Consider the following 13678-nt stretch of genomic DNA (forward strand, 5'->3'; position numbering starts at 1 on the left):
ATGTATTTTAAAAGTTTACATGAAACTAAAATTTAGAAGAATTGAACCAGGAGAGGAAATTTAAATCCCAGATTTACTGCCACCTCCTGTCTTTTGATTTTGAACTTGAAGATTATCAGCAAAGCACTCTAGTCAGTCTTAAGAACCACAAAACAATGGAAAGGAAACCAGACTCAAACCTTTTAGGGATTCATAAATCACATCCACCTTTTTAATTCTCCCTTGAAACAAACTGGAAGCCAGAACAGTCCACAGAATGTTGTACTTAGATGCCCTGTGCAAACATGCCTGACACACTCTTAGATGCCCTGTGCAAACGTGCCTGACGCACCCTGAAGCAGGGACCCAAGCTTCCGGGTGGTCTAGACATGGCAAAAGTAAGCCAAAATCATAGCAAACAGACATCAGCAGCCATTTACTTCTCAAATAATTACAACAAATTTTCTGAACTTCTACTGCATTTCAGTGTTTCTATAGTTGAGAGTTTATTAACTGCTTCAGGAGAGTAAGGAAATTGTCTGTCTTGTTTATCACTGTTTCCCTATACCTGGAACAATAATTGGCACGTAGTAGGCCTTCAATAAATGTTTATACCAACTATTAGGCAAATTAGTATTACTCTCCACAAAGGTGATGACAAGAGATGAGAAAGAAATTTATTTGTACTGTAAGCAAGATGTTAAGAATGACAGATATTTATGAATTATTGGAGGTTATTTTTGGTAGTGCTAACTTATTCTAAGAAGGTATATAAGCATATAAATTTTCTAATGGTAAATTGTCAAGGATGTTATCCAAAACATTAAACAACTAATACAAAATTAATACATGTACATGAAAATTAACACCTAACTCAAACCCTGAAAAATGTATTTCCTTTTGATCCCTATATTAAAACTGCTGTCAAGTAACTTAAATTGAAACTCCAAGTATTCAACTCATTCCAACAATTTCCAATCATCTTTTAATTTTTAGAAATTGTTGGTATCATCTTTTGAAAAAAAAATGTTTTTAATGTTTACTTATTTTTGAGACAGAGAGAGAGCGTGAGTGGGGTAGGGGCAGAGAGAGGGAGACATGGAATCCGAAGCAGGCTCCAGGCCCTGAGCTGTCAGCACAGAACCCAACGTGGGGCTTGAACTCATCAACTGCGAGATCAAGACCTCAGCCAAAGTCAGACACCTAACCGACTGAGCCACGCAGGTGTCCCTGGTGTAATCTTTTATATGCTGCAGCTATCGCTGGATAAACAAAGCACCAATCTAAGTCACAATCTGATGTAAGAATCCACACCAAACTCTTGTAACAGCTTCTCCATTAAATGTATTGTCATGACTCCCAAGTCCTTATTCTTGTTACATCCCAGACAGATCAGGAAAAAATTTGAGCATGGTGATCAGGTATGTTCCTGGACACCATAGAGACTGGACCAACGACACAGAGCACCCATGCTAACAATAATGCCACCAATACCATCCACCTACCACCCCATTCAGTTTGGGACCACCTTGGAGGAGGGCAAGTGTTGCATTCCCATAGCCATCACTGCCACCACCCCTCGCTATCTCAGTACCCTCAGCAGCTCTGGGGGACCAGCTGTCTCCACACCAACACTCCCACACTCTCCTAGGTCCTATCACTCTTCTCTACTGGGCAACAGTAGTGGGGGACTTGCAGTCCCAAAAAGTAGAGGATTTCTCTCTACTCACTAGTACAGAATTTTAATGTTTAAAAAACAGGTTTGACAACACAGCTATGTGCCAACTGAAAATCAGTCCGGAATATTTCCAACAGGAGGTCATAAGAGTATGTTGAAACATCTTTGATACAAATGAATCATTAATCTGTTCATCTGGAAGACAATTTGAGTGATTATTGAAAAGGTATCCATTAAAAAGACTAATTTTGGGGCGCCTGGGTGGCTCAGTTGGTTAAGCGTCCAACTTCGGCTCAGGTCATCATCTCGCGGTCTGTGAATTCGAGCCTCGCGTCAGGCTCTGTGCTGACAGCTCAGAGCCTGGAGCCTGCTTCGGATTCTGTGTCTCCCCCTCGCTCTCTGCCCCTCCCCCACTCATGCACTGTCTCTCTTTCTCTGTCAAAAATAAATAAACATTTAAAAAAATTAAAAATAAAAATAAAAAGACATTAATTTATAAATTACTAGGGCCACAAGAACAAACTAATCCCAATTAGGGTTACAGAGTAGCTAGAAAAAGGTGGTCAGGGAAGCCTTGCCTGAGAAGCAGAAATCTGAGCAGAGATTCCAAAATGTCAACAAGAAAGCCACGTAGATACGTGAAGGAAGAACATTCCAAGCTGAGCTGCAGAACTAACTTCAAAGGCCCTGAGGCTGGGACATACTTGGCATGTTGAGGGATGGCCAGGTAGCCAGTGAGGTGGGAGACTAATGTGTGAAGGGAGATCAATGAGAGATGAGGTAGGAGAGGTATACGCAGGCAGGTCTTGTGATGGCCTTGAAAACAATGGTAAAGAATTTGGATTTGACAGAGGGTGTGATGGAAGGCTGTGGGAAGATGGTCAGCAAGCAAATGACATGTCAGATTTCCATATTCATGGGGATTACACAAGAACCTGTATTATCCGTGTATCTTTTGTATGTCTTAATATTTTTTTATATTTTTAACTCTCTGCGTCCTCTACTCCACTGTGTCAAATGCTGCTTTGAGAGGGAGTAAAATGAATCCTGATAATTGAACATTGGATTTGGCAATATGGAGGCCATTAGTGATCTTGATGGAGATTTGAAATTGCTGGGAAGCACTGGGCGGGGGGGGGGGGGGGGGGGGGGGGGGCAATTAGAGGGGAAGGAGACTGACTGAAGGGGACTCAAGGGAAAATTGGAGCAGATGATTGTAGAGACAGCAAGTACAGACAACTCTTTCAAGTTTGCTGTAAAATGGAGCAAGAAATAAAACAAGTTGGAGGACCACGAGGGGCTGAGAAAAAAGATGCTACATTCTGTTTGTACGTTGACCAGAAAAATCCAGTAGAAAAGATTTTTTTTTAATGATGATCTAGGAATAGGGGAGGGTACGTATCAGAGGTAAATCTTTGAGAGAAGTGAAAAGGGAAAGGACCTAGTCTGCAAAGGTGAAGAAGTTGTCATTAGATAGCAGCAGAGACAGTACCTCTCTTTTTAATACAAAGAAAGAAAAATATGTGGGTGCATATATACCACATTTGGTGATGGGAATGCATGGAAGTTTTCTGATGGCTTATATTTTCAAGAGTCATATACAAGAAAGAGATGCCTAAGACTTAACAGAACTGTCGCTATGATGCTGGACAGCCAGGACACTAAAGTTTGCCTAAATGAAGTCAGAATGGTGGGGGAGGGGCACAAAACTATGTGACAGTTCATCGCGAAACAATCTGTCCTATTTGGGGCGTAAGGAAATAGAATTATAAACAGTATACACCACACACTCAAAAATTCAACAAGCATAAACTCCTCAGGTGCTTTTTAATCCTTTTAAGAGTTCTGGGCGGTTACAGTTATACTTAAATCGCACTGACAGACTAGACACCTGTTTTTTTGGTCACATAATTAAGCTGACATCTTAGTATTCTCATTTAGCTTACTTTCTATTTTATGATCTGAAAATTAATCTTACAAGGTCAAAGACTCAAATACAGCTATTGTGGTTTTTACAACTTCATTCCACTGTTTTTCCAATCTCCTCAGAAGAATGCTTGCCAAGGTCAGTTTCCTGATCATTCTCCCTGAATTTGGGTGTGGCCAGACTATACTACTAGTAACATTACATCTACCTAATTAGAGAATCATAAAGTTGACCTTTGAAAATATGCACATGTCACTATCAGAAAGTGTTTTCTCTTCATCTATTTTAAGGGTTACATTTGTTCTCTACACATATAAATGATTGATACATTATTAAAATTTGAGATGACCTACCAAATCTTCAATAGAATGAGAGCTAAGAATCAATCAATGAACATTTGAAAATATTTTCTACAATTGTGGTTAGTCTCAACTGTATTTAATCTCAAGATATCCAATTAAATACAAGTGAATCTTCAATAGAATGAGAGCTAAGAATCAATCAATGAACATTTGAAAATATTTTCTACAATTGTGGTTGGTCTCAACTGTATTTAATCTCAAGATATTCAATTAAATACAATTGCATTTAATCTCAAGATATTCAACTAAATACAATTGCATTTAATCTCAAGATATTTAAGTGTTTATAACACTCATTTAAAGAGACCTAAAACTAAACTGTCTGTGATAATTTCATGTATTGTACAGTTTCCCTTGCACTGGTTCATCTGTCAACATGTCTCCCACAAATTAGAGCCGTCTTATGAAGCATTACTGTGAATACTGGCATCTGCACATTTCTTTTTTTTTTTTTTTGAAATCTGCTAAAATTTTATTTTTTTCAATATATGAAATTTATTGTCAAATTGGTTTCCATACAACACCCAGTGCTCATCCCAAAAGGTGCCCTCCTCAATACCCATCACCCACCCTCCCCTCCCTCCCACCCCCCCATCAACCCTCAGTTTGTTCTCAGTTTTTAACAGTCTCCTATGCTTTGTCTCTCTCCCACTCTAACCTCTTTCTTTTTTTTTTCCTTCCCTTCCTCCATGGGTTTCTGTTAAGTTTCTCAGGATCCACATAAGAGTGAAAACATATGGTATCTGTCTTTCTCTGTATGGCTTATTTCACTTAGCATCACACTCTCCAGTTCCATCCACGTGCATCTGCACATTTCTAAAAGGTTCCCAGGTGTACAGTTCTCCTCCATGTCGGCATAATTCCATGTCCCCAGTATCTTTAGCTAGACGTAGTTGTTGTTTAACAAAGCAGTGCATGTTAAAGATGTATTTACCCGTTACAGCGTTTAACAAATTGACTACTGTAATTGCTAATTTGCTTGTCTGTATTCCCCTCTAGATGACAAACTCTGTGGGATCAGGGGCTGTATCCATCTAGTTGATCTCTGTATCCTCAACTTGACATATAGTAAGAGGTCAATAAAGCATATGCTGAATCAGTGAAAGTCCCAAAACTTTGGAGAGTGGTTAGGAAGACCCACAGCAACCCCACTTACCCGTGAGATCCAGAGTTCTGTCCACAAAGACCACTGATGCCCTGCCTGTGGCAGTCTTCCTCCTGTTCTTGGCAGGGGCATAATTAGCCAGATCTGCAGCGATGATCCGACTGAGGGAACCTACGGCAAAACACTCCTCCCGCACCCCGAAATGCTCACACAGAGAACTGAGGCCTGACACCAGGCACCTAATCTGCAGAAACAGCTCAGGGGTCAGGGCCGTGGCATCCACCTCACTCAGGCTTCCTAGCCTCCTCTTGTCCGGTCGGGCACTGTTAAGGAGATGCACATCCTGGGGGAGCAGTGGAAAAAGGGAAGCAAAGGCTGGAGTCAAGGCAAGGTGGGGAGCCACAGGGGCGAGCAACAACGGGACGTGCAGCACCTCGGCGGTGTAGTTCATATTGCCCATCCACTCACACAGCTTCTCCTCCAGTTGCTCGAACACCGGCTTCTGCCCTTCCAGCTCGGCCGCTGCAGCCGCCGGCACGTGATTAGCGGTGAGGTGGACAGCGTGGTTCACGGCTGTGACCACCACACAGTACTGGAAGTGACTGCGACAGATGATATCCCGTAGGGTCTCCACGGTCCGGCCTTTCAGCAGGCAGCTCAACACAAACACCGCCTTAGGCTGCTTGGCTCCACCACCAACAGCGGCGGGCTCGAACTCCCGCAGGTGACACTCAGGACCTCCCACCGCCTCCAGAAGCCGCGTGGATCCGCAGCCCCAGTGCAGGCTCTCGGCGCAGGCGGCGTCCAGGTAGACCAAAGCCCGTTTCACTTTGGCCAGCACCTGCTCCCAGCCTTGCTGGGTAAAGGACAGCACGCCCGGGGCGCTCATGGTTGGGGGCTCGCAGACTCCGGGCGCTGGAGTGCAGGAACTTCTTTCAGAACTCACAGCTTCCGGGAATTGGGCTCCTGAAGGCTTTGACAGTCAACACAGTACACGTGGTGCTGCCTCTGACTTGTCCAGTGTCCGCGCACATTGATGACGTGGAGGAGCGTGATTGGCTGGCGCGGAGAACTTGCGGAAGGACGATGGGGGCTGGGGAGAAGAGGGCAGGGCTGTGTGGCTCCTGGGTGATTCGGAAGGGCTGGGCCTCGCTAAACTGTTTTCTTCTCCTCTCCCTCTGGGCTCAGGTTCCCTTTCCCTGCGTCTTGTGAAATTTCTGGGATAATAAAAGCGAATCCGAAATTTGGCATTTTCCTTGGATCCTCTACACGTCTCTAAAAGCAGGTTTGCTCATCTAAACTCAGAGCCGCCAATAGAAGATGAAAACAACCAAGTGATGTGTAATTTTTGTAGTTAATAGATTGCTGTCACATACATTATATCGCTCAAGCCTCATAAGAAACCTACTGGTCTCGTTTTCACTTTCTCCATCTTCTTTCCCTCATTTCGTTGGCACTAAATCTGGATCTGCTTCAAAAATCCTAGAATCTAGCCCCTTCGGCCCATCCATCCTTGGCGTCACCGGCTTAATCCACCGTCACCACTCAACTGGACACTAGCGATGATCCCCCATCATTTCCCAGTTTTATATCTCTTTTCCCTCCAATTCAGTTTTCTTCCTAATGAACTAACCTGGTCCTACCAAGTCTGGCCCAGTTGCCTATAGGATACAGCCAGACTCCTTGTAATGGCACAAATCCTTCATGATTTCTCAATTTCTCCCCAGCTAATCCCTGCCTAGAACAGTATATGCATGCACAATTAAGTCAATAGATTGAGCCCAGAATGTTTCACAAGTTCAGTTCAATTCAATCACTATTTGTTAAGCACTTACTAGGTATAATCACTGACCTAGGCAACAAAGGCACAATGGTTAATGAAATAAATTCCTTGATCCATGAAGAATTTTCACCTCTGCTAAGTATTTGCCATATCATGACGTAACTTTTAACAATCTTGTTCTCCTACAACATCATACACTTAAAGGCCTGGGATATCCAACACTAGAAAATAACATGTATTTAATAAATGTTGATTAAATGACGAATAAGTGTTCAATTCATATCCATATAATAAATGATATAGTCAACGAACTTTTAGTGGACATGTACAGTATTTGATACACTGTGTTAAGCATTGATCATATAAATAGAAATAAGGCACAGCCTTGCCTTCAAAAGAATCTGAAATAAAAAGACCCCCACATGTAAAGAAAGCAAATGCAATACAGTTACAGAAGCAATTTTTTTTTTAATGGATAAGAGTTACAAAGGAGGAAAAATAAATTTTGATTGCATTAAGGAAAAAAGGAAGTGGTCAGAAGAAGTTGCATATAAGACATGAGTTTTGAGTTGTCTTCAAAGAAAACCAGGTGTTCACCAGGTGGACAGGATGGGGAGGAGCATTCCTGGCAGTCCCAAGCAGAGACTGCATGGACAAAGGTATAGAGACATGAAACCATACAACACATTCTCTGGAAATACACACAGTTTTGTATAGCTGGAGTGTATTGTATGAAGAGAGGCCCAAGCTGAAACAGGAGCTAGGAACTAGAAAAAAGGGACAAGATCAGAGTGAGTCTTACTTTTGATTCTAAATAGTAGCAGCCAATTGAGTACAGTTAAAGGGTTGTTAGGAGTGGATATAGTTTGTTCACATCTGGAGTTTTAGGGGGGAAAGAATTCTAAATGGAAAACAGTTTGAGTGATAAGATTTAGGACAGGGAGATTATTTAGAAAACAGTCACAGCAGGTGATGGGTATTGAGGAGGGCACCTGTTGGGATGAGCACTGGGTGTTGTATGGAAAACAATTTGACAATAAATTTCATACTAAAAAAAAAGAAAAGAAAACAGTCACAGAAACAACTCTGGGTGAGAACAGGTAAGGATACCAACAAAGCGGCTAGACAGAATGGGGTATATAAAAAGATGTTATGAAGATTGACAAAGAGAATGAGATAGAGGGAGGATTCCAGGTTCACACCCAGTTTCCTGGCTGGATGACTGCTAAGTAGTGGTCACTGAGATTCGGAAAACCAGAAGAGAAGCAGATTGGGGAATAAATGCACTGAGTTCAGTCAGGACATGTATTTGTTTGTTTGTTTATTTGTTTAATTGTGACAAAATACATAAAATTTACCATTTAACCATTTTTAAGTACACAGTTCAGTAAATTATTTGCACAATGTTGTAAAACCAGACTCCAGAACTGTTTTATCTTGCAAAACTGAAGCTTTATGTCCATTAAACAAGAACTCCCCATTGCCCCTTCCCACTGGCAACCACAATTCTACTTTCTATTTCCGTAAGTTTACTATTCTAGATATCTTATATAAATGAAATCATACAGTATTTGTCTTTTTGTGACTGGCTTATTTCACTTAGCATAATATCATCAAGGTTCATCTAACATATGAGTCAGAATTTTCTTCCTTTCTAAGGCAGGATTACATTCCATTGTCTATACCATTGTATACTGCATTTTTGGATACTGAAAGTTTGGATTTTTTGTGTAACAGGAAGCTATTGAAGGGTTTGTGTTACTCAAAATGCAGTGTGGCAATGGAGATGGAGGGAATTAGACAGATTTGGGATATATTTTACAGGAAGAACTAATGGGCCTTGCTAACAGGTTTTCCTCGGTATGAGAGGGATTCGTAAGGGAAGGAGAGGAATCAAGGGTAATTCGTTGAGTTTTGGCTGGAACAACGTTGGATAATGATTACTGATAGAGGGAGTATGGGAGTGGGACAGGAGAGGTTTGGGAGGGCAACTCACAGGTTCTGTTTTTGGCATAAGTTTGACATGCTTACTCAATATCAAGGAAGGCATCAGTGAAACATCAGAGTGAGCTCAAGGACAAGTTGAGACTGCAGAAGCAAAACTGGGAGTCATTGGCTGTCAGTGACATATATCACATAGACAGTATTAAAAGTCATGGGACTGGAGGAAATGACCTTGGGAGACAAGGTAGACAGAAAAGAGAAGAGAATCCAGGAAAAATCCATTTCTTGCTCTCAGATATTACGGTGGAGTCAAAAGAATTCCTGCTGAAATTACATGCTTGAAGATAATTAGATTTACTTTATTTCAATGTGATTTGTACTTCTTTGTTCAGCATAATTAGCAATTATTATTCCTCACAAAATCAAACATATCTCCTTTTGCCTCATTTCTAAGCCCTCCACATGGATGATCAACGTTTGGCTTAAGGGTTTACTAAGCACTTATCTGGTGAAGACAGAAATAAAAAAAAATTGTTCTCATCCTTAGGGAGCGTGCAGTTTACACAACAGTATAGAGCTGAATAGGAGATGAAACAATTTTCCAGAAACAAATAGCAATATAAAAATTAGTATTAAAATACGTCAGAATGCAGAGGAAGATGGATAATTGGTGCTTAACTCCCCATTGAAGTACCTATAAAGGAAGTATCTAGAAAGAAACAAACTGCAGTCTACATATGTGCAGTGATTCGGGTTGTTCAAAGGACAAAAGGCCTAAACCATAGCATACCACCATCTTGCCTCTAACTTGTCACATGCATTGACATTTGAACCCTCACTTTAGCTTTGTTAGCCTTCCAGGATGCAGGTGTAATTTGATATTTTAATATATCAATTTACTGATGAGGAAACTGAAGAACATTGAGATTTAAGGGACGTAACTAAAGTTGGCAGTGAATAACACAGTCAGGCCTAAATGCCATATTCATGCAAAGCACATTAATGAGTACTTGCTATCTACTAGATATTGAGCAAGGCACTTTTATTTGATTTTTACCTCTTGCCGTCATTTTAATCATCATCTATTAAGCAATCCCTTTCAGTACTTCCCAAAGAGAGATATATTTAAACTGATGCTTAGTTATTTTGGGTTTTTTTTTCCTAAGAACCAACAAACTGCACACACACACACACACACACACACACACACACACACCCATACACAGACACACACAATGATAAGATGGAAAACAAATATAATCAGAACATATAGAGTATTGTAGTTTGAAGAAGTCTTAAGTTTATATCATGTCTTCAAATTACCTATCTTTAAACTCTGCTGGTGAGTCGGGAGATAAAGAAGCTTATCCAGGCAAGGAACTCAGTATAAAAGGAAGGAAGGAAGAGGCCTTTTATGAGTGGTTATTAGTGATTTATGGGCTTCTCTGCTGTGAAAATCTTTATTTTCAAAGCTTAGCTGAAATGCTACCTCCACTGTAAAGGCAATTCTGATGCCTCAGTTATTATTCATCAACTCTTCAGTTCAGTTTAAGTAGCATCTTGAAAGACAAGCTTATTTTAGGCAGCCAAAAGGAGAAAGACAATCCATGGCAGAAGGCAGTTGGTTCTTCCATGAAAGCACCAAAGTTCATTATAGACTCATGGAATAGTAAATAGACAGGACTATGAGTGACTGCCTTAAGATATTCCTTTTTAAAAAATTTTTTAACGTTTTATTTATTTATTTATTTATTTATTTATTTATTTATTTTTAACGTTTATTTTTGAGACAGAGAGAGACAGAGCATGAACGGGGGAGGGTCAGAGAGAGAGGGAGACACAGAATCTGAAACAGGCTCCAGGCTCTGAGCCATCAGCCCAGAGCCCGACGCGGGGCTCGAACTCACGGACCGTGAGATCGTGACCTGAGCTGAAGTCTGACGCTTAACCGACTGAGCCACCCAGGCGCCCCAAGATATTCCTAAGCAGACTGTAAAATTGTCATTCCATTACTGTCAGTAGAGGCCAAGATCTAAGTGCTGGGCACCATCTCATGAATAAGTGGCATGTAAGAAGATGCCCTGTTTGAGGAAGGACTTCATCTAGTGAAGAGTTCTAGGAAGGTAGATGTAATTACCGTAGGATGTGATAGACACATGCCATAGAAGCAGCATAGAGTCTAGAAGGGTGTAATTAGCTCTGCTCTACCCACCTTCCAATAACTCTGATCTCATCTCTATCCTCTTTCTTACTCCCTCCATTCCATTTCATTTTGGGTTCCTTGAATGCACCAAGCACACTTCTGCTTCAGGGCCTTTGCAATTCCTATTCTCTCAGTCAGATAGGGCTTCACCCAGAAGTCCACAAGGGCTTACTTCTTTCCTCCATTCAGCTCTCTATTCTTATGTCACGTTATTAGAATAGCTTTCCCTGATCTCTTATTATAAAATTGCACCTAATCCCTCTTCATCACTCTGCTCTAGGTCCCCCTATCCTGCTTAGTCTTCTTTATAATCCTTATCACAACTTGACAAAGCTGTACATTTATATATTTATTGTCTGTCTTCCTTCATTAGAATGAAAGCTTCACCAAGAGGAAGGACCTTGTTTTACTCCTTGCTGAATCTGCATAGCCTAGAAGAGTCTCTGGCACTTGGTAGACCCTCCATAAATATATTTATAGAACAAAGAAAGGGAAGGAAATAAAGTGGGATTCAGGAAAGATATCACAATGTTGGCCTCAACATTGATACCTCAACAGAGTTTAGAAGTCTGCAAGGGATTATCCTAAACAGATAAGGGAGACTGGGAATAGCCTTTGAGTCTTCAAAGGTAAGGGGAGATTAAAACCACATGATTTGTTTAAATAAGGGGAGATGGTGTGGCATTGTTGGGATGTAAACATTTCATTTGTGTTTCTATTAAAGCATATCCATCTTTTTTCCCTTGTAGGGGAACTAATTAAGACACTTCTGACTTTCTTAATAAATTGATAGCATTTTAAGAGCATGGACTATGCTTTATTCATATTTTTGTTTTCCAAGTTCTTAAACAGCAGATATTCAATAAGTGTTAAATGAAGAACAATATTTATTGACCAGACAGCAAGTAAACCCATGATTGATTTGTAAACTAGAATGACTTCCTGTTGAAAACTGAGTGTCCTATTTGAAAACTTTTGGACCAAAAGAAACCTTAGAGACCATAAATGCAGCTTTCCCATTTTGTAGAGGAGAAAACTGAAGCAAAGAAAGGTTAATTACCTGAGGTCATGCAACTAAGTAGTTATAGTTAAGAACTAGAACACTAATTTCGACCCATCATAGATGACCTTCTCCTTAAAAGATGTGTTCAAAGTAGCCTGATGATGTGGCATTATTTACTAAAAAACTGAACATTATGATCTTGGAGAATACTTGTAAAAATCTGCAAGAAGTCATTTACAAGGCTTTTGTAAACGTTTGTAGTGTTTTTAGGGAGGGTGGTTAAAGTGAAAAGTTGAAACCAATCTAAATGTACACCACTAGGGAAATAGCTATATACATTTTGTGATAGTCATGCTATGGAATATTGGGAAGCACTTAAAAATGGATATAGTTTGATGTATACTAACATGGGAAGGATCTCCAAGACACTTCATAAAAATTAAAAAAAAAAAGCAATCCGCAGAATGATACACAGTATCGCACCCTTTAAGATTCGTTAATCTCAGGTTCTTCCACCAAAACAATACACGTGAAGTAAACATATAGAAAATCCGAGGATTCACACCAAACAGAAAACGAGGGATACTTGTGCAAAGGACGGTAGTGGATGAGGGGGGGTCTTCGACCTTATGTGTAACGTTTTATTTTAACAAAGAGAATGCATTATTCATTCAAGAGCTCGGCTTTCGTTCGCTGTTAAAATTAAATATTCAACAAAGTAGGCATTGTTTTCCTCTCTAATGAGAAACGAGTGATAAGGTAACAATTCTGTGTCGAGTGATACAACATGTGAAGAACGAAACAAGGCCTTTAATAAGATTAAAACACAGACAAAAAAGTTGAGAAAGAAAGCGTTAAAGGACAAGGGAACAAGAGTACGCTGGCCGGCATAGGCAGCTTATCAGAGGAAAGGGTGGGGGAGGGGAACCCTCCCCGACGCAGGACGCCAAGGGAGAAGGCCACGCTAAAAAGGCAAAACGGGATTCCACAGGGGCGGGGCCAACCACGGCGCGCATGCGCAACCAGGTCCAGGTGGCCGGCGCCGCGGAAGCGAAGCCTCCTAAAGACGCCGCGCGCTGGGGCTGCTGCTGCGCCTGCGCAGGCGGATCGCCGCCGGAGTCGTCTTGTTTGCAGGCTGAACGCCGCGGCCGCCTTTCCTGGATTTGAGTCTCGCGCTTTCTTCGTTTGCTCGCCGGCGGGTTCGCGCCCCTCTCGCGCCCCCGGGCAGCGAGGCTGGGAAGGGGTTGGAGGGGGCTGTTGATCGCCGCCTTTAAGTTGTGCTCGGGGCGGCCATGTCGGCCGGCGAGGTCGAGCGCCTAGTGTCGGAGCTGAGCGGCGGGACCGGAGGGGATGAGGAGGAAGAGTGGCTCTATGGCGGTACGGAACTTCCTGTCCCTTCTCTCACTCCCGGGTTCTCTCAGGCCTGTCCTCCCGGCCCGTCAACGGCCGGCGTCCTGGGCCCCTCATGCCGCCCCTGGGGCCTCTGGTACGGAGCCTCCTCCGGCCTGAGAGTTAGGCCGAGTGCGGCGTGCGCGTTCCCGCCTCCCCGCCCCCAGCCTCCTCCCGCCCAGCCCACGCCCCCATCACGCAGCCACCCCGCGGCCGCCGGGCTGGGCCGGGGGCTGGGCACCGGGCCGGACCCCGTCTCCCGGTCCTCCCCGCCGGGGATTCCCGGCCGCCTCGCTTCCGCGCTC

The 13678-nt window shown here is 42.3% G+C and overlaps 2 protein-coding genes across 17 annotated transcripts in view; one reads left to right on the forward strand and one right to left on the reverse strand.

Moving 5' to 3' along the window:
• SCFD2 (sec1 family domain containing 2) overlaps window positions 1-6020 on the reverse strand; it is a 390123-nt gene extending 384103 nt beyond the window's left edge. Inside the window, exon 1 of the mRNA XM_047090699.1 lies at window positions 5103-6020. Within this exon, the coding sequence (XP_046946655.1) occupies window positions 5103-5940 (838 nt within the window). The 5' untranslated portion in view covers window positions 5941-6020. The remainder of the gene's footprint in view (window positions 1-5102) is intronic.
• Window positions 6021-13102: 7082 nt separating this feature from the next.
• FIP1L1 (factor interacting with PAPOLA and CPSF1) overlaps window positions 13103-13678 on the forward strand; it is an 81520-nt gene continuing 80944 nt past the window's right edge. For 10 of the 16 annotated variants that reach the window (XM_047090993.1, XM_047090994.1, XM_047090999.1 and 7 more), the window contains exon 1: window positions 13103-13361. In XM_047090993.1, coding sequence (XP_046946949.1) covers window positions 13277-13361 — 85 coding nt within the window. In that variant the 5' untranslated portion in view covers window positions 13103-13276. The remainder of the gene's footprint in view (window positions 13362-13678) is intronic. The other 6 variants (XM_047091007.1, XM_047091006.1, XM_047091000.1 and 3 more) reach the window with 1 other exon arrangement.

This window comes from Lynx rufus, unplaced genomic scaffold (assembly GCF_022079265.1).
Source record: "Lynx rufus isolate CCGP_SWC_20201006 ecotype Redwood Valley unplaced genomic scaffold, mLynRuf1.p SCAF_3, whole genome shotgun sequence".
NCBI lineage: Eukaryota > Metazoa > Chordata > Mammalia > Carnivora > Felidae > Lynx > Lynx rufus.